The sequence below is a fragment of the Vicia villosa genome, linkage group LG7 (assembly GCF_029867415.1).
Source record: "Vicia villosa cultivar HV-30 ecotype Madison, WI linkage group LG7, Vvil1.0, whole genome shotgun sequence".
NCBI classification, from domain to species: domain Eukaryota; kingdom Viridiplantae; phylum Streptophyta; class Magnoliopsida; order Fabales; family Fabaceae; genus Vicia; species Vicia villosa.
The window spans coordinates 101,411,619-101,433,325 of NC_081186.1; the positions used below are offsets into that span (position 1 = coordinate 101,411,619).

Here is a 21,707-nt window from a genome sequence, read left to right on the forward strand (position 1 = left end):
GATCGTTGAGGAGATTAATTGTTGCCGAGGAGGCAGGGTTAGCGGGGAGACAAACAGGTGATTGAAAAACGAAGGGGTGACGTCACATGCGCGCGTTGAGCCACGCGTCGTCATAAATGCGCAATGATGGTCCTCAGAACTTCGTCTTTCTCTTTGTTGTGATTTTTAATAATCCAAGTCAACAGTAATATCCATTTACTCGTATATTTTATAACACCCTATTACCTTCCGCTTTTGTTTGTTATCTATTCATGTATTTGAAAAACTTTGATTTTATAAAAGAGAATGTTTGAAATTGGGTTTTAGGGGAACAATCCATTCAACCTCCATTTTCTAGACCGTTCGATTCCCATATTCTGCACCAATAATTAATAGAAACTTCAGGCACAAAAAACTAATCATGCATCATGACTCTTCCTCAATATGGCCTGATATTGAACATTCTTTTACCTTTTTTAAGGAACATAGTAGATGGCTGGTTGGTAATGGCAAGGATATTGAATTATGGACTGTCAATTGGCTAAGATACAAAACTAAATATTTCTACCTAGTATTGCCAATGGATATTCAATTTATGATTAGATTATTCAAGACATCAATTGAAACATTTCTCATGACTTTTTCATTTTGCCTCCTTAAATTGTTACAGACATTTTGAAGAATAATTTATGGTTTGATAATACTATTGTAGATGAACTCATTTGGACAAGATCTATAAATGGTGATCTATCTTTTAAAGGTGTCTATAGTTGTATCAAGATGGATCACATTGAACTTTTTTGCATAATGTATATGATTTCGAGACGCTATTTCTAAAATCATGATATAGAAACTGCATATCACTTATTTCTTAGATACATGTACATCTTACTTTTTTAGCATTGGGTGAAGAGATTATTTGACATGAAGATTGATTGAGTTAGTTATTAAAACTTATACAAACTCGCTAATAGAAGTTGGAGTTCTCAAATTTAGAACATGATCATGACTCTCATCATAATAATTTTTTAGTAAAGTACACAAAAAATAATATGCGGTTTCAAAATGGTAAAATTAACTTTCAAAGGACTTTCTTCATGCTTAAAAATTAGTCTATATAGTATCTAAGCAAATATGTGTAGTTTCTTGATATATTTATAAAGAATAACAAAAAATTTATTTTAAAAATAAATAAAATTTTGAAAATATGAAATAATGAAATTTATTTTTATATATATATATATATATATATATATATATATATATATATATATATATATATATATATATATATATATATATATAACAACTTCTTTACTTTAGTTATAAATATAAATTGAAAATTTATTTGATCAGTAAAAAGATATCACACAATGTTGAAAAAAATGTACATAACAATAAGATCTTAATCAAGTTAAACATATATTAAATAAAAGACACATATATTGATGACCCATTTTTGTACAACATCATATATGTGGTTGGTTTGAATCGTTGCACCTTTAAAAAAAAAAGAGAATTCATTAATTATTATTTAATAATACATGACGATCTCAACTAAACTAACATTTTCTTATTATGTTTCACAAATTTCAATTCAGACTTTTCATGAATTTGAGACTCTCTCACTTTCACTCAAACACTATCATAAAAATATTTCCACTAGTTAATAATTTAGAATCTAATAAACTTCATAAGAACATACCAAAAACTCTATCTTCCTTGGAAAAGAAAAGAATGACAATGATATAATTTTATGCAACAAACACAATTCAAAAGAAAACACAACAAAAATATCCAATAGCATAGGTATTATCTCATAGGTGTGTGTGCCACAAGTAAATTGATTTCTTTAATTTATATGGAGATATCAGTCCATGCAAAAGGGCAATAATAGAAAGAAACCAAGTCAAAGTGAATCTCAATATTTTAATTAAAGAGAGTTTATCTTCAGCTAAATTTAATCTTTTAATCAACGAAAATTCAATCTTCATCTAAACTTAATATTTTAATCAAATAAACTTCAGTTAAATATTTTAAAGCGGATTTAGTTTAATTATTCTTTGCCAATCGAAATATTTATAAAAAAAAAAAAACTAAATCAAATCTTTCTTGACTAAATATAGAATCAAGGGAGAATAAATCAGTAAAAAAAATAAAAAATATCTAAGAATAATTACTTTTTTCATTGTATCCTTGTTATTTTTTCAGCTGATGATAATTTTAAAATATCTTTTATTTTTGAAGAAATATCTCTAGACGCATTAAATTCTACTTTTTATAAAAATTTAATTCGAAGATACATCTCCCAATAAATTCAACCATTTATTTTGAAACAAATGATATTTTTGATAATTATCTTTTAATTTAGATAATAAAATCTCAAATTAAATGAATAAAATTGAAGATACATTCATAAATAACATATTCACCAATGATCATAAATTGAAGATATACCGTGATGTTTGATATCTTTACCAATAACATTTAAAAATAATAAAATAATAAATATTAAAAATAAATTTACAATTATAATAATATATTTTAAACTTAAAATCATAATATTTATATAAAAAACTATTAAATAAGATATTTATTTATCGTAATATTAATTTTTTAAAATAAAAAATTAATGAAAAAATATAGAAAAATTTATAATTATAATAATATTTTTAAAACTTAAATAAATCATAATATTTATATGAATTTTTTTAAAAATAAAATATTCATATACCATAATAATAATTCTTCTAAAATAACAAATTTATGCATTAATAACATATATTAATTTTAAATCTTCTGAAATAAATAATATTTTGAAATTAAATTTTTGAATTAACCTTAAATTCATTTAAAAATATATTTTCAAATTAGTTTTTACAAAAATAAGATTTGATAGGTCCAAAAATATATGGAATAAATTTAATAAAATTTTCAATTTTTAAGAGGTGCGCCCCCAATCCAGAAATAGAGGGAAATTAGCAAAGGAATTCCCAAACAAAACAAAACGAAAAGATAGTCGAAACCGATCGAAACAGAACAGAAAGAAAGCGAACGTGCGAGAGACGACGGCGAGCGGAGGAGGAAGAGCTTCTTGCATCCACATTTCTTCTTTAGGTATCACTCTCACTCTTTCAATATTATTATTCATCTCTAACATTGTGATTCTCAATATTTATAACTACCACTACTACCATTCATCAAATTCATAGAACTAGAATAAAACCCTAACAATTTCCTTTATCTGTAACTGTATTTCAAATCCTTTTTTTAGTTCTTATAATTTTGATTTTACTTTAACAACCCATTTTCTCAAACCCTAAAAATTTTCAAACTGTTTTCTTCTTTCTTAAGGAACTAAAAGTACTAGTTTTAATTTATATATGCAGGTTAACCTTAAATAATTAAAATGGATAGAAACGAGAGAGTTAAATCCACTAAGAAGTTCAGTTGCTCTGATTCAGACTCAAATAGTACTCAGAGTTGTAAACTGATTTCAAAGCCATTTCTCCCTGAAGACGTAATGTTTAATGTCCTTACTTTAGTTTCCATAAATTGCTTGATTAACTCTGGAAGATATGTTTGTAAAACTTGGGCTGCCACTATTAGAAGCTTCGGTTTTGCTGAAGCACATGAACGCCGTGCAAGTTCCAAACATGGTCTGTACGTGGAAAGTTTGGCGACAGGAATTAGTTCCTATTTCTTGGAATTTAAAAATGATGACATGAATGGTGAAATTCAAAGATTTGATCTGGGAACACCTCAAGGAATGGGAGATATAATTGCTAGTTGTGATGGCATATTGCTTTTATCAAATATTTCTAGGCAAGTATTTGCGGTGAACCCCATTATCAAGTGTTGGCTTAGAATTCCTTCTTTTCCCAGTTCTCTGCAACTTGAACAGATGAACATTAGGTGCCAATGTACTATAGCACATGTTCCTCTCACTTCTGAATTCAAGGCGTTTCTTGTGGATGTACTTGAGATTTCGGGTTCTGCTTGGTTTGTTTTTTATGTGCTGAGAATTGGAATAGATAACTCATGGAAAGAGATAGCTAGAAGAGAAGCTCCACTTAACCACTATTTTTTTTGGGAACCAATATATAGTGGAGCTAATGATCTTTACTGGATAACAATTGATGAGGTGATTGTGATCGACGTTGACAAGGAAATTATTGTACGTGGATATCCACTTCCCGATGAGTCAATGCTTGATGGCTCGCTTCCAGTGTATTTATGGATGGAAAATCGCCTTTCTTGCATTGCCTATAAAGATTTGTCTCAATCATATAAAATCTTTATTTTTGATTTTGATTCAGAAAAATGGTGCCTTTATCATGAGATTGGACCTTTTGATTATGTTGCTGCTTGTGCTCAATCGCTTCATGTTTTGTTCGTGACATTCCGATTGTGGATCAACTATCAAATTATCTTTCAGGTAGCAATTAATCAAAGCCCAATTGGAAATATACCTCCCAGCCCAAAAAGCATGCATCTTGGTTACAATATCAAAACCAGACAACTCATGAAAATTGAGGGCATTGATGAAGGCAATGTTGAGGTATGGCTTCATAGAAACAGTCTAGTTTCATTGCCATGAACTCCGAGATAGTTATGATCTTCTTCAACTCTTCCAAATGGTCGATTATAGCGTGTCACACCGTTTCTTGAAAACTAATCAACCTATCAGGACGAGAAAAGTCATTATGGACCCATGTGGATACTCGAGGTCAGGTGACGACATTTTGATCATAATTTGGTTTTAGTATTTATGAGATGTTTGGAAATGGGGTTATGCTTTTTTCGTTCCTCTATTTTCTCCATCATTTTATGTTTGTATTCTTTCCTTTTGTTGTTTAATCTGTTGTGGATTAAACAATTGGATTTTCTGCACATGACCTGAAATTGGTATGAACTATATTCATGAGTTTGTAATTGCCTAACATTAGTAGATTTTTCTCAATTTGTATTCAAGGTCTGATTTGACTATTATGCCATTGTCTAAGTCATGCTGCTTATAGATTTTTTAATGGTATAATTGTATAGAAACTAAAGAATGATATGTATGGTGCAAATGTATAAAGATTAAAGTCTTCATTCCTTGAACTTTTGACTCATTGAACTTTCTTTAGATGAATCATGAAAAGTATTGTTCCATTGAAATCTGCAATTTATGTTATAAAGGCATTTTCAGGTGCTGTAATTATCAGCAAAATGCTCTGGAGTCTGGAGTAATTAAAATCAACAGACAGTGCTATCTGTTATGTTCATCTTGTTTGATTATTTTCAAAGCCAAGTAGTTACACAATGAATATGAGAGAGGACAGAGACACTCCATTATATTATCCTCCCTTCTATTTTTAAAACAATTTTTTTTTGTTTATGAACTAGATATTTATGATTGGATTTGAATTAAAAAAATTCTAGTTATTTTAGAAGATAATTATGTATCTCATTCAAGTGTTCTTAAGTTTTTTCTAAAATAAAGTCACTTTAATAATAGTAATAATCTAAGAACACTCAACAAATCAAACAATTAGTTATAAATATTTTTTAATGCTAAAAAGTACTTGCAAAATAAAGTGATCAATCAAAAGAGACTAATCTTTGACACCAATTGAAGGGATTCAAAAACACCCAAAAAAAAAATAATGTTTGAATTGTGTTGACAGGTTATTTTAATTAAGTTATTTATCAAATAATTTTTACAGTAGCATTTAGATTACAATTTGGTTTCTAGCATTTTATTTTCTCTACCATTTTGTCTTTGTTTTCTTTAATCTATTGTGGGTTGAAAATTTGGAATTTTTTTTCTCATATGAACTAGTATTTGTGTGTTTTGTGTAAAAATTGTTTACTTTATATTTGGTGTATATTGAGATACTGGTCTTTTATTTACTGTGCGTGACCACTTGTGCTAGACTCTATGTTGTCAATTTGTATTCAGGGGAAGTACGTAGGATGAAGAGATACAAACTAAATTTTGACTGAAGATTTCACTTTGTAATTATCATATAACTTGAAGTCATAATATATGTGCGTAGTGTATTGAAAGTTTTATATATTGGCGGCATGTTCCACCGAAATATTGGCTACATATAATATTTTTCGGAGTAGATTTTCCCTGCTAAATCCAATATGTTGCATAGTATATCTTAAAAGCCAAATGTACTATTTCTCACTTTATGTTTGTCTTAATAATATTTTGATATTTTATATTGAGTTTCAAATTAAAATAAAATTGGTGTTTTAAGACTTTGCATTAATAATATTTTTGTTTATATTTTTGACCAATGATGTAAATGTCTCATGATTAATAAGCTCATACGATAATTTCTCACTTTATATTTTTTTAGGCTCTGTTTGGTAAGATATATTTTCAAGCTTATAGTTTATGTTTTATGTTTTATAAACTCATATGATAATTTAGACCCGTTTGATAAAGGTCTTTTCATCACTAGCTTATAGCTTATTTTTGAGACGCAATTTCAAATAGCGTTTTAGCTTATGTCATATAGCTTATTATTTTTTCTTCCTTTTTTGTCCATATTATTTTAATTAAAATCCATTTTTAACCCTTATAATTTATTTTAATTTAAAATAAGATAATTATATATTAAATATCTTTTATGTCATTTTTTATTTATAAGTTAATTGAACCGCTAATTTTACCAAACACTTCAATTAGCTTATAAGCTATCAGCCTCAACCATCCGCTATAAGCTATCAACCATCAGTCATCAACCATCAGTTATAAGCTATAAACTATCAACTAGCTTATCAGTCAACCACTATTTTTATCAAACAAACCCTTAATATGTATCAAATATCTATGTTTAGAGTTAAATTTAACTTAACAAAATTTGAAGTATTTGCATGGAGAAAGTATATTTGTTTATAGGCTTAAATACAGTTTTTGATAAATTTTTGAAAGTTTCTCAACCACTCCATGGTTATTTTACACACCACGCAAAATTCTATTTTTGCCTATAGCTTCCGTAGATTCACACCAGGAAGCACCCCAAAATTTGAAAAAAAATTGATTTCTTCCGTAGATGCATCTACGGAAAGGTAATAAACTAGTGTATGTGAGATAAAAATACACATTAAAATATCATAAGAGAAGCTTTCGTAGATGCATCTACAGAACAACTTAGCGTCACATTGTTTCGTAGATGCATCTACGGAAGGGTCTAATATAGTTTGAACCAGCATGATCACTCCTCCATTGTTTCATTTCTACAAACTTATCATACTCCACACCCTAAAACCCTACATCATCAATAACTTATTTCACTCAAACACTCAAACTTTTTGGTGCAACAAATCAAAAGGAATAAGAAGAGTCTGAATTTCAGGTAAATAATCACTTTCAACCACTACATTCTTCACATTGTCAATGAATTTTTCTGCAAAAAAGTTACGTTGCTTCCCTAGATCCATCTACGAAACGTGTTGAAGATGAACACTTCCGTAGATGCATCTACGGAATAGTCCCAACAGTTTTTTCCCAGCGTCTTGTAATTCTGTGTGATTTTGTCAAAATAGGTATGGTGCACCCCGATAATAGTTCAAGAGAATTAACTACTTTAGTCAATGTAGCTATGAGTATCGATGGGGTAGTCGCAAATGTGGTAGATGTCGGAGGTGACTTTCGTAGCAAACAAGACTTTGATGATCGTGAAAGCATGCTAACATGGATTCGTAGGAATGAAACTAGTCTTAGTTTTGGTGTGGTGATAGGAAGATCGGATAATGGTACGACAAGAAGAAACCTCTTTGTAACAATATGGTGCGAAAGAAGCAGGAAATACCACCCTCCTCTAAAGAATTTTAAAAGAGACGACATGGATACTAGAAAATGCGAGTGTCAATTTAAAATCCGTTGTTACATGTTGGCTAGCACGGAGTGGAGATGCTCTATTGTTTGTGGTTTGCATAACCATGATTTGTGTGCAAAATTACAATGCCATCTGGTGGCATTTCTGCTCAATCCGGTTAAGAAGGAATCTATTAAAGACATATCCTTGAATTTTGTTCAACCGAAAAATATACTTGCCACATTGAAAAGGAAGGAACCTGACAATATTTCAAATATAAGGCAAGTGTATAATCAATGGTACCGTAATAAAAAGGCGAGTAGGGGAGATAGGAAACCTTTTTTTCCGCGTTATGGTTTTTCGGAAACCTTTTTTCCGCTCCGCACCACACCTCCTACCAATCCAATTGATTGTATTATATGTGTTGGATGGCTCGCCAAATCGCGTCATTTTGTACAAGTTTAATTGAAACGGGAATGCCTCATACCACCTACGTCACCGGAATGGAATCTTCATCATACCGAACTTGCCGAGACATGGCCGAATGTATTTGTTGATAGGATGCATGAATTCAAAAGATTGAAGAATATTGATAAAATCTCGAATGCGGAAAAGTCAAAATTGGAACCACTAATAGATTTAGCCGACGACAGTTCTTTTGATGTATTTATCTAGTTTCAAAGTGTAATAAATGCACTCTATAACATTGCAATATAATCTTTTTTTGTGTTTGTATGTTTATGTGTTTTTGTGTTTTTTGTGCTGCTACTGCTTTCTGTTCTGGTTTAAAAATAGCAGGAAAACTTCCATAGATCCATCTACTGAAGAGTATTAAAATGAAAATTATAGGTCTTTACTGTAGATGCATCTACGAAAAGGTGTTACGTATGACCCTTTCGTGGATACATCTACGAAACTTATTGTGACAGAGATTGTGTGGTTCATATTCTCCAAAGGCTTCTATAAATTTGGGGTTTCTAGGTTTGCATTACACACAAGCACAAACCCTAAACACAAACACAAAAATGTCTCACATTAGGCCAGATGGATGTCACTGAGCATCAATGAAGCGTCCCGATCCTGAACCGGAATACCGCATAAGGGATGAACATGTCATTTTCTCTCTCGTCAAACCACCCGTGCCAGTGAAGTTTTGGAATATCCATTCCTTCGACCAACTCAAGAGGACTATCATGTCTTTTTTAGAGGGGGAATACAAACTTTGAGAAGAAATCAAAAGGATCCAGAGGCTTAGAACAAGTACCTCATTTACGACCGGAAAAACGAAACGTTGGTGAGTTGAAGTGAAATGGGACATGAATTACATTCAAATGATGCATGGATTAGAAGACATTGTTTTAAACTTGTAATTTCTTAGATCTATTAGTTTTCTTAATTTTCTGTTTGAAATTTCGATGTAATTTCGATTAATCAATGAATCAATGCAATGTATTTTATATTTAGAAATGCTTCTGTTTTGGTTTTCTGGGTACTGGGTTTATTCCGTAGATGCATATATGGAAGTCTTCTGTAGGTGCATCTACGAAACAGAACAACGTTAAATAAAAAAAGGTACTTCCAGAAATGCATCTACGGAAGCACAGGGGAAAAATGGTCAATTCGATGGTGTGTAAGAGGGCCATGGGATTGAGAGAGAAATTCTCAAATTTTTAGTCTCCATTTTAAATAAAAATCAGTTTTATAGTCTCTTAATATCAAATTTTATGGTTTTTTTAGGTCCCTCACGAAAGAATCTCATTTAGCATACGTGACATTGAAATCTATGATGTGACATTTTTTACCCTTATTAAAAAATTAAAAATTCATTATTTAATTTTATTTTCTAAAATGTTTTTTTAATAATTAAATGTTTTTAATAATTTTATTTTATACATATTTATTTATAAATTAAATATTACTATTTTAAAATATATATTTGGACTTACAGTCCAACTTCTTTTGAAAAGCAACCCAATTTCTAACAATATAATAAATACAAGGTAAGAGTCTTTTATAGACCCTAGTTTTTGGATTTCAAAATTCGATGTGGGACTTAAACAAATATTTATAGAGGTTCTCTTAAACTTGAGTTGTAGAATTAGTGGGTGGTTTACCCTAGTTTCGTGACCAAGAAATATGGTCATGGGAGGATTTTGTCTCCTTGGACTGTAGAGAAAGTGGTTTCTCCTTTTGACTAAGTTTTTGTCGGTTAATCATTTTAGGCCTATATCATCATCTATGTTTATTGGGAGTGTGGACAGTGGGAACCCGCTTCAGGCACTTTCAGGAAACTATATGACTTCTTTGGACGGCCCCTGACCTTGCACGGTAGCTCGCCCTTCACCATGGGGCCTTTCCTTCGGGTGGTCAGGGGCTTCGTCGGATAACTCAGCCTTCACCTTTATGTAAGATGTCCTTTCTTGGGGTCTAGTAAAAATCTAACCCTATAAATACATTTAGGCTATGTTTGGGAGTTTGGAGGGAAGGGGTGGGGAGGGCTTTAAAAAATAAGAAGAATTGGGTGAAAAGAATAAAAGGATTTTGAGTAGGAGGGTTTTGGAGGGTTTGGTTTTATTCATAACACCAAAAATCTTCTAGTATTAGGGAACACACGATTCATTGTAAGGAGTTTTCAGGTTTCAAATACCAACATGACATTATTAGGGATGTCTTGTTTGATATATTTCGGTGGGTCAAAATAATTCTATGAAGAAAGAGGCACATGTGAATTTCTTGACTGATTCACATGAGAGGAGATCGACATTGAAGTCCGCAGGTGTTTTGATGTATGGATGGATAAGAGTGAAACATTCTTGTGTGGATTTGACTACAATTTCTCCGTCGGTGAAATTGAGGACCATATGTTTTACTGTGGGACAAGTAGCTCTCAAAGTTGCTTCAAGTAAAAGTAAAGTATTCAAACATTAAAAAACGTGCTCCGACACCAACGTGCTTTTATACTATTTACTTTTGATATTTTTGATTTCCTAATACTAGAAGCAACATAAAATTTATCAATAAATTAATTTATCGGTTTCTAAAACAATTCCATAAAATTTATGTCAATAAATTAGTTAATTTAAACATACCTTAATTTCAGATTTACTTTTATAAAGTACTTGCATTTTTAATGATGGTAACAAAAGGTTTCCTCATAAAAAAATGTTGGGCTTGAGCTCAACGGCACAAGCAACAAACACACCTATAAAGCAGCCGAAACTGTTTCAATTTTTTCATAGAGCTCAAACGTGAGAGAGAGCAGAGGAGTTTCTTGCGTCCATGTTTCAATTTCTTCTTCAGGTATTATTACTATCACTCTTTCAATATTATTCTAATTCGTAGAGCTACAATTTTCTTATTTGCTTTATCTTATACTGTACTTCAAATTAATCATCTCAAATTTTGATTTTAATCTCACAACTCAATTTATCAAACCCTAAATATTACAAACGGCATGTTTTTGGTGCTATGATTTTTTTGATACAATGCAACTAAAAGTACGTAGTTTTGTAATTTATAATAAAAATTACATAACTAAAACAGGTTTAGCATTTAATTTATGCAGGTTAACCTTAATTAATTATACATGGATGGAAGTGAGAGAATTAAATCACTTAAGAAATTCAGTTGCTCCGATTCAGACTCTAAGTCGCACGATCATGATCATGGGAAGAAGAATAAGAATCAAAGCTCATATAGTACCGAGAGTTGTAATGACGTTTCGGAGCCGCTTCTCCCTCAAGACTTGATTTTTGATATCCTTACTTTTGTTTCTGCAAATTGCTTGATTAACTCTGCAAGGTATGTTTGTAAAACTTGGGCTGCTATTATTACCAGCTTCGGTTATTCTAAAGCCCATGAACGACGTGCACGTTCTAAATATGGTCTTTACGTTGAAAGTTTCATGTCAGAGTTTGGTTCATATTCCTTGGAATTTAAAGATGATTTGAATGGCGAGTTTGAAAGGACTGAATTGAGAATACCTCGAAGAATGGGAAAGATATTATGTAGTTGTGATGGCATATTACTACTTTCAGATCATTGTTTTAGACAAGTCTTTGTAGTGAACCCCATTCTCAAGTGCTGGCTTAGAATTCCTCCTTTTCCTATTTCTAGGCAGCTTACGGATGCTACGTGTCAATGCGCTATAGCACATGTTCCACGCACTTCCAAATTCAAGCTGTTTCTTGTGGATCTTCTCAAAATTTCGGGTGTTGTTCGGTATGTTTTCTATGTATTAAGAATTGGAATAGATAACTCATGGAAAGAGATTGCTAGAAGAGAACCTCCCCCTGGTTGGGTTAGTTATTTAGAACCAATTTATAGTGGAGGTAACAATCTTTATTGGAGAACAGTTGATGAGGTAATTGTGATGGATGTTGACAGGGAAATTATTGTACGAGAATATCCACTTCCCCCTGACACGTTGCTTGGTCATTGGCTTCCAAAATATTTATGGACGGGAAATCGTCTTTCTTGTATTTCCCCTCAAGGGAAATGTTTTTCTACATTATATAAAGTTTTTATTTTGGATTTTGACTCAGGAGAATGGTTTCTTTATCATGAGATAGGACCTTTTGATTATGTGGCTGCTTATGGTCATGAGCTTCATGTTTTGTTTGAGATATTTCGTTTCTGGATCAATGATCAAATTATCTTTGAAGCAAACCCAGAAGGAAACAGTCCTGACCGCGAGGAAAACTTTTATTTTGGTTACAATGTCAAAACAAGAAAATTGACAAAGATTGAGGGCATTGACGATGGAAATTTTAAGGTATGGCTTCACAGTAGCAGTCTAGTTTCATTGCCATACTCCTAGTGATATTTGGTGGGGTTGTTTTAATTTAGTTATTAATCAAAGTTAGATTTTGGAAACTCACTCGATACGAGTTTGCTTATGTTTTGTTTTGACAAAGGCGTGTTTGCTTAGTTAGTTAGGCTTTTCTTAATTCTTATCTCCGAATAACAAACATATAATTGAAAATGTGACAGATTGGTTGTTGCACCAACAAATTTGGTTTGAAGTTGATACTCATCTAAACTGTATACATTACAACTTTTAGGTGTTGAGTTTGTCTGCACAATGTTCATTTAAATGTTTTGTCCATCCTTGTTTCAATACAACAATATGCAAATACAGAAAAGAAAAATCTTATCAAGAACAATACAAGTTGTTGCCCAATTTATAGAAACAATCTTAGAAATATAATTAAAGAGTAACGGGTCTATTATCCACTCTTTTGTTTTTCCAACTTGTGATTCCTTGATTAGCTTCAAAGCCAAGAGCTGTTACAAAAAACCAATAAACTTAGGCTAATTTTATCATATTTAATGTTGTCATATTCAATACTTTAACTTCAGCTATAGAAAAAGCTATAGTTTTTCTTTACTATCTTGACATAAATCCAAAATAAACTTCAACAGTAGTTTTTCAAAATATTATAATTTCACAAAATATTATAATTTCACAAGTTTATTTTTTAAATTAAAATTTTAAACATAGTCACCACATATCAACCGGAAGAAGAGAGAAGTGTGTTAATCCAGTTGCAAAACTGCTGACTCAAACCAGACTTTAAGAGAATTTTTCTCAAAAACTCTCAGCTTATGATATCAAATGCCTTGGCAATGTGCACTTTCAAAGCTAAATTACCATGTTTATTCTTGTTATCCAGCACATTCTTTACTTTAGACGCAAGACATGTACAATCTTGTATATTTCTACCATGCATAAAACCTCTTTGGTCTTTAGAAACTAGGAAGAGCATTAAAGAAGCCTACCTATCTGCCAGAATTTTTGCAATGATCTCGTATTTGAAATTAGAAAGGGTAATACATATCTAAAGATTAGGCATCTTTATATTTCGGGATCATAATCACTGTACAAGCATTGAACTTATACTGGATCCATCCTGTGTTGAAGAATTGGGTGACTGCTTTGCAAACATATGCGTTACTGATTTCCCAATACATGTGGTAGAACACGTCACCAAACCCATATGGATCAGGAGCACTGAATTTGTTGAGGCTTTTGACTGCACGAGAGATCTCCTCAGTTGAAGGTATCACAGTAATAATGCTATTCTTCTGTGAATCCACCAAGCAAGGAATGGTATCTTCCACTATTGATGTATTTTGACTTCTGCAAAACAAAATATATTAATGAAATAATTGATTGCCATTATTGTCATTCTCCTTGATCTATAACGAGGGTTTCTCCATCTTTGAGGGTTGTGATTGCACTCCTGGACCTCTTTATTTTTGTCATCCTTTGGAATAAAGCAGTGTTCCTGTCGTCGGAAACATGCCATTGCATATTAGCCTTTTCAGACCAATATACCTCTTGCATACACTGATTTTTTTCCAGCTCTATCATGACACATTTCTCCTAAGACCTAGGGCTGGCAATGAACCAAACTAACTCGAAAATAGTTCGAAACTCGATTCGGAAATTAAATCGTTGAACTAGGTTCATGAACCAAATGAGCTGAGTATGAGCTAAAAATTAAGTTCGTTAACTAAATGAGCTGAACTTGAACTATACATAGTTCGACTCGTTAGGTTCATGAGTCAACTCGATTGTATATGAGATAGATTATATTGTCTTTAAGAGTAGGTTTGAAGATTTGCTCTAAATCTTAGTATCATATTTTATTTTAATCTAACGGTTATAATTGATAATCAGGGACTATAGTTTTCTTACATATGCACCAAATATTTAGTTCTAGGATGTTTCTATTATTGATTGCAAATAGATTGAGACCAAGCCTATCCCAAAAAGCAGGGAATCTTATATGTTTCATCCAGGTTCATCTAAAATACACAGGTAAGGTTTATGAGTCTTTATGAGGTTCATCTAAAATACACAGGTAAGGTTATATGTCTTAACAACAGATGACCGATATTTATATAATTTTGAATTCATTCTGAACCACAAAAAACGGTCGGTACAATTACAACCATACAAAGGGCCTGTTTGTTTTGACTTTTTTTAAAAATGATTTTTATAGTGTTACAAAATTTTGTGGAAAAAAAATTTACAAATAAACTTTTGATAAAAGCTTCAAATGAAAATTTTGTTTGAATAGTTATTCTTAAAATGTGATTTTAGGTATTTCATCTATTTATGGGAACAAAATTTGGATATGAAAATTTCAAAAAATCACTTAATTTTGAAGCTATTTCAAATAGATTTTAATAAAAATCATTTTTGAAATACAACTTTTTGAAAAACTTGCGATTTTGACTAAGTTTTGGTCTTCAATAATCTATGTTTATGTTTTAGGATGTCAAAATTAGTGTTTCATTTTAGAAAAAACGAATATAAAAAACTTGTAATATTTTGAAAAACGGTTTTGAAAAATCTATTTTCAAAAATACAAAGAAAAAATCCATTTTTTTAAAGCTGAAACAAACTGGTCCAAAATTGTCGGCAAAATCCTGACAGTCAAAAATTTTATATAATAAAACTACCATAAATTTCACATTGGGTAAAATTTCCAGTATAAAATTGCAAATTTTGAAAAACTCAGAAATAATTGACACTTACTAGTAGAATTTTTGAAAAATTCCGATATTAATTCATATCAAATATTTCAAATACACTATCCAAAATCTAGTTGTCGTCGGAAATTTCAAATTTCCTATCCGAAATTTTGTTCCAACATTTGATTCCCATTCCCATTTTGAACAAGGATAGTTTTGAAATAATCAAAATAGGGGTGAAGTTAAATTCTCTATGGGTGCAAAGAAAAAAAAAAAGCTTAGCGGTTGAGCCCAACCACATAACATTACAGAAAGAAAGCGAACGTGAGCGAGACAGAGGGACGGCGGCGAACGGAGGAGAAGGATGAGATTCTTTCATCTCCATTTCTTCTTCAGGTATGACTATCACTCTTTCAATGCTCATCCAATTCATTGAACTTGAATTAAACCCAAACAATTTCCTTTATCTGAAACCCTAAAATTTTCTCAAACCCTAAAAGTATGCAGGTTAACATGATTTGATTAAAAATGGGTAAAAAGGGAGTTAAGGAGTTCAGTTGCTCTGATTCAGACTCTAACTCACATCAAGTGATTTCAAAGCTGCTTCTCCCTCAAGACTTGATTTTTGATATCCTTACTTTTCTTTCTATAAATTGTTTAACTAACTCTGCAATGTATGTTTGTAAGACTTGGGCTGCTACTATTACCAGCTTCCGATTTGCTGAAGCCCATCAACGCCGTGCACGCTCTAAACATGGTCTTTACGTTCAATGTTTGGTGTCAGGGATTAGTTCCTATTTCTTGGAATTCAAAAATGATGATGTGAATGGCCAATACGAAAGGTTTGATTTGGGAACACCCGAAGGAATGGGAGATGTAATCGCTAGTTGTGATGGCATATGGCTTCTATCAAATGATTCTAGCCAAAATTTTGCCGCGAACCCCTGTCTCAAGTGCTGGCTTAGAATTCCTTCTTTTCCTAGTTCTGTGCGACTTGAAAATATGATCATTAGGTTTCAGTGTACTATAGCACGTGTTCCTGGCACTTCCGAATTCAAAGTGTTTCTTTTGGATGTCCTTGATGTTTTGGGTTCTGCGTGGTTTTTTTTCTATGTGCTGACAATTGGAATAGATAACTCATGGAAAGAGATAGCTAGAAGAGAAGCTCCCCTTAACCAATTACTTTGTTGGAAACCAATTTATAATGGAGGCAATGATCTTTACTGGGTAACAATGGATGAAGTGATTGTGATGAATGTTGACAAGGAAATTGTTGTAAGTGAATATCCGATTCGTGGTTGTTTGGTTGATGGTTTGGGTAAAACATTTTTATGGATGGGAGATTGCCTTTCTTGTATTGACCATGAAGATATTTATGGAACATTTAAAATCTTCGTTTTGAATTTTGATTCAAGAAAATGGTCTCTTTATCATGAGATGGGACCTTTTGATTACGGGGCTGCATGTGGTCATGAACTTCATGTTTCGTCCGTGTCCTTTCGTATGTGGATCAATGATCAAATTATCTTTCACGCCGATGAAGGTTTTGCCAGCTTGAAAAACATACATTTTGGTTACAATGTCAAAACGAGACAATTAACAAAGATTGACGGCATTGATAAGGGCGGTTTTGTGGTATGTCGTCACATCAACAGTCTAGCTTCATTGCCAAGTACAACTACTGATGTCTAATGGTGTTTGCTTAGTGACTTTTATTGACAATTGACTACTTGGACTGAGACAACTCCTGTGCTCTTTGTTGCTTTTCTTAACCTCAGAAGACAAACACAGTTGAAAATGTTTTTCATATTAGCAATAGCAATGTGTTGTAAGCATCTGTCTACAATGTCATACAAAAAGACAATGTATAATGCTTGTCCATACTAAACATTCAACTTGTGATTTAGTTTCCTTATTACCTTTTATCTTGTTTTTTTTTTTGTGTGTGTGCATGTGTTTAGTGATGTTTTGTGCTTGGCATAGTCAAGCAGGCTTGCCTAACTTTAAAATGGCGCTCCTAAGATAACTTTAGGATAAATAATAGTTCTTGTAACTTGAAACATCTTAGATCTAGGTCAATGCATATGACCAGAGTGGTTTATGGACTTTGTATGATAGCAGTATGCTTTGATTCCACTGCAGTCTTATGTTTTCTTGAACTTCTTCTGGTTGTTTTTTTTTGACACATTGAACTTCTTTCTATGAATCATCAAAATGTATTGAACTGTTGAAACTTGGAATTTGCGTTACAATCACGCTTTTATATACTGAAATTGTGTGCACCAAGCTCAGTTAAATGTGAAGTAAGATCAAAATATACAGTGCTATATGTTTTGTTCATCCTTGTTATAATACAGTAAGATGCTTATACAGAAAAGCAAAAACTTATCAAGGAGTAAGATCAAAATATACAGTGCTATATGTTTTGTTCATCCTTGTTATAATACAGTAAGATGCTTATACAGAAAAGCAAAAACTTATCAAGGACAACGCATGTTACCACAATTTATAGAAAAATCTAAGAAATATAATTTGCGGAACACATACTATAATACATTGAGGCCTAAACACCCCATGTTTCCTCGATCTAGGAAAAGTAGGAATTCTAAGCCAGCACTTAAGAATGGGGTTCACAAGGGAAACTTGTTCAGATACATCCAAAACTCATTACATTTACTTGTTCTATAGATGCTTTTACGAAACATTCTGCAACTTCCGAACCTCAACAATGACATTTGTATTGTTCAAAATATTATGGCATTTGTACTGTTCAAAATATTGCAAAACTCAACAAACAATACTTACTGATTAAATTGAGTACCGATTAAATTGGGTTTTGAACGAGTCGAAATGAATTTTGAACGTTTACTTGTATCCTAACTTTATTACGGGAAATACTAAAAAATAACTCGAAAACTCAAAAACTTACCGATTAAATTGAGTTTTGAAGATGTTTGAATGTGTTGATTGTTGATGTTCAAATGCCGAACTCGAGAGAAAACAATGGAGTTTGATGGAAGTTTGATTTTTGATGTTGAGAGAGATTGAGAGCTTGAAAATATGAAAAGTAAAGAATGAGGGAGGAGAAGCGTATGAAGTGAATATAAGATCAGTATAAATGTATTTACGAAACAAAACAACGTGAAACAAAAAATTGCTTTTGGAGGTACATTTACGAAAGCAGGGAAACATTTTAGAGAACTCGCATGGTGCAAGAGAAATGCAAAGGTGGGTAAGATAACATAAGTTCTAAGAGATGATTCAACTTTTTCTATGCTTTAAAAGACAAATTGTTTTTTTTTTAAATTTTCATATTTATTTTCTTTAGTTCTAATTGATTAATATTTTATTTTTAATTAATTTTAAAAATGAAACTTTCTACTTACAATTATAAAATAACTTATAATTTATTTTTATTATTTATAAAATAAAATAATTTAAAATATGAAGAGTTGTAATTGAATTTCTAAAAACTTCCCATATTTAATTTATAATTGATAGTTATAAATCTATTTGATTTTATCATATTTCAAAATAAAATAATAAGAGGCAAAATTATATTTCAATATATTTCTCAAATATATCTTTTAGTAACGAAATTAAAAATAAACTTCAAAATATAATTTTAGAAGTGAAGTATAATTGCATAGATAAGGGTTAAAATTTTCCAAAGCCAACGTGAGAGACGTGAGTACGGCGGCAAGCGGAGGAGCATCTTTACTGATGTTTCTATATATCTTCATAAGGTATCACTATTTCAATCTTTTGTTCATCTCTACCATCATGATTATCAATATTTATAAGACTAAATGCATGTAGTTTTGTAGTAATATATAAGACTAATAAGTGGCTACAATTAAAAACAATTTTTTTTTTTTACAAAATTAAAAACATGTTTAACTTTTTTAATTTCTATATGCAGGTTAACCTTAATTAATTTAGAATGGATAGAAATTCTGATTCAGATTCTAAATCACATGATCATGCCTATAAGAATATGAATCAAAACTCAAATAATACTGAGAGTTGTAATGTGATTTCAAAACCACTTCTCCCTGAAGATTTGATTTTTGATATCCTTACTTTTGTGCCTCTTATTTGCTTGATTAACTCTGCAAGGCATGTTTGCAAAACTTGGGCTGCTACTATTACCAGCTTTGGTTTTTCTGAAGCCCATAAACGCCGTGCACGTTATAAACATGGTCTTTACGTCGAAAGTTTCATGACAGGAGTTAGTTCTTATTTCTTGGAATTCAATGATGATGTGATCAATGGAGAATTTGAAAGGACTTATTTGGGAATACCTCAAGGAATGGGAAAGATAATCAGTAGTTGCGAGGGCTTATTGCTGCTTTTGAATACTTCTGGACAAGTTTTCCTTGTGAACCCCATTCTTAAGCGCTGGCTTAGAATTCCTCCTTTTCCTAGTTCGAGGAAACATGGGGTGTTTAGACCTCAATGTACTATAGTACGTGTTCCATGCACTTCTGAATTCAAGCTGTTTCTTTTGGACATCGTTACTATTTTGAATGAGGTTTGGTATGTTTTCTACGTGCTAAGAATTGGAATAGATAACTCATGGAAAGTGATAGCAAAAAGAGAACTTTTGGCGCCTCACGGGCTTCTTTTTTCGGAACTAATTCATAATGGAGGTGATGGTCTTTACTGGAAATCAAATGATGAAATAACAGATATATTGAGAGAGATAGATGTTGACAAGGAAATTATTATTACACGTGAATATCCAGTTCTCTGGCGTTCAAACATTTTATGGATGGGAAAGTACCTTTCTTGTATTACCAGCTGCGAAGATCTTTCTAGACCATTTCAAGTCTTTATTTTGGATTCTGATTCAAGGGAATGGTCCCGTTATCATGAGATGGGACCATTTGATTATGTGGCTGCATGTGGTCACGAGCTTGATGTTCGATATAATTATGCGTGCTTTCGTTTGTGGATCAATGATTTAATTATCTTTGATATAGATAAACAGCAAAACCGAAGAGGAGCTAATACTCAGAGCCCGAAAAACATATATTTTGGTTACAATATCAAAACTAGAAAATTGACAAAGATTGAGGGCATTGACATGGGCAGTTTTGAGGTATGGCTTCACACTAACAGTCTAGCTTCATTACCAAGTATGGCTACTGATGTTTAATGGGGGGTTGTTTCAGTTTATTTGTCAGATTTTGGAAACACTTGATTCATGGTTTCTTAGTTTTTCTTTTTGTTTTGAAAAGGGTGTGTTTGCTTAATTAGTCATATTTTTATCGCCAAATGACAAGTTACTTGGCCTCGAGACATATCTTGTGTTCTATGTTGCTTTTCTTATCCTCAAAACATAAAGTTAAAAATGTGCCAGATTGGTGGTTTTACAAACAAATTTGGTTTGAAGTTGATACTTTTCAGTAAATTTATCCACTTATAAATATCTATATGTTGAAGAAAACATGGTTGTGACCGCGACTAAGATCAATCAGTAATATTTTGATCTGATATGCATGTAGTAAATGCAGAAATTGTATTGGACTGTTTTGACTCAACTGCAGTCTTATGTTCCTTGAACTTCGTTTGATATTTTTTGACACATTGAACTTCTTTCTATGAAACATCAAAAGGTATTGAACCATTGAAACTTGGAACTTTTGTTACAAAAGTACTTTCAGGTGCTGAAATTGTCAGCACAATGCTCAGTAATACAGAAAAGAAAAGAAAAATCTTATCAAGGACAACACATGATGAAGCCTGTGACTGTTTTGGATTAATAGTAACTGAGCTTTGCATGGTTTTTTTTTTTCACTCAATTTTTATCTGGTCTAATAGCTTAGATGCCTGATCTATTTTTCATTTTCATCTGCTATATTTTGAAAAGAATAACTCTTTCAAAGTTTTGGAAAATTTCTCTATTACCTTAAAACTTTTAAAATAGAAAAAAGGAATATTAAAAATATTCAAAACCAAAAAAGTTCAAAAATTGAAACATCATTTATCACTTCTTTATCACTTCTTTTATGAACTGTTTTATAGAAAGTTGTATTAAAATGAAGCACTAGGGGTGCTTAACCCAAATACAACTAAAAGAGACCGGATTGAGATTTACACGAACCAATTGAATAAAATCCTACATGAAGGCGGATAACAGGCAAAACAACCACATATTCTTATCAATGTTCAAAGGACCTATTTTCCTAGCTACAAACCAATCCCAAAACAATTTTTTTGAAGCGTGGAATATCAAAAGAAAAGGTTCCAAATACACCCTACTCTCAAGGAAACTTTATATATTGTGAAGGGCTACTCCCATGTTAAGATTGTTGGATGAGAGCGACATCACTTTAGTTCTCGCAAAAGCCCATAAAGGAGCCTGCAGCAGCCATATCGACGGAAAAGCTCTCGCCCACAAGCTATTAAGAGCAGATT

General features: G+C 31.8%; 4 protein-coding genes across 5 annotated transcripts; all 4 read left to right on the forward strand.

Annotated features, from left to right (window-relative positions):
* Positions 1-2,964: 2,964 nt before the first annotated feature.
* LOC131618062 (uncharacterized) lies at positions 2,965-5,644 on the forward strand. The gene is made up of 2 exons (XM_058889330.1): positions 2,965-3,096; positions 3,369-5,644. The coding sequence occupies exon 2, from the start codon at positions 3,389-3,391 to the stop codon at positions 4,577-4,579; it is 1,191 nt and encodes a 396-aa protein (XP_058745313.1). The 5' UTR covers positions 2,965-3,096; positions 3,369-3,388; the 3' UTR covers positions 4,580-5,644.
* Positions 5,645-10,971: 5,327 nt separating this feature from the next.
* LOC131618063 (uncharacterized) lies at positions 10,972-14,936 on the forward strand. The gene is made up of 2 exons (XM_058889332.1): positions 10,972-11,099; positions 11,365-14,936. The coding sequence occupies exon 2, from the start codon at positions 11,386-11,388 to the stop codon at positions 12,616-12,618; it is 1,233 nt and encodes a 410-aa protein (XP_058745315.1). The 5' UTR covers positions 10,972-11,099; positions 11,365-11,385; the 3' UTR covers positions 12,619-14,936.
* A 333-nt stretch (positions 14,937-15,269) lies between these two features.
* On the forward strand, positions 15,270-17,412 carry LOC131618064 (uncharacterized). Of its 2 annotated transcripts, none has more exons than XM_058889334.1 (2): positions 15,270-15,680; positions 15,792-17,412. In XM_058889334.1, the coding sequence occupies exon 2, from the start codon at positions 15,813-15,815 to the stop codon at positions 16,974-16,976; it is 1,164 nt and encodes a 387-aa protein (XP_058745317.1). In that variant the 5' UTR covers positions 15,270-15,680; positions 15,792-15,812; the 3' UTR covers positions 16,977-17,412. The 2 variants fall into 2 exon arrangements, with proteins under 2 accessions (XP_058745317.1, XP_058745316.1); XM_058889333.1 differs by having other exon boundaries at positions 15,272-15,680; positions 15,785-17,411.
* A 1,551-nt stretch (positions 17,413-18,963) lies between these two features.
* LOC131618065 (uncharacterized) lies at positions 18,964-20,640 on the forward strand. The gene is made up of 2 exons (XM_058889335.1): positions 18,964-19,030; positions 19,207-20,640. Exon 2 carries the CDS (start codon positions 19,228-19,230, stop codon positions 20,443-20,445), a length of 1,218 nt encoding a protein of 405 aa, XP_058745318.1. The 5' UTR covers positions 18,964-19,030; positions 19,207-19,227; the 3' UTR covers positions 20,446-20,640.
* The last annotated feature ends 1,067 nt before the right edge of the window (positions 20,641-21,707 follow it).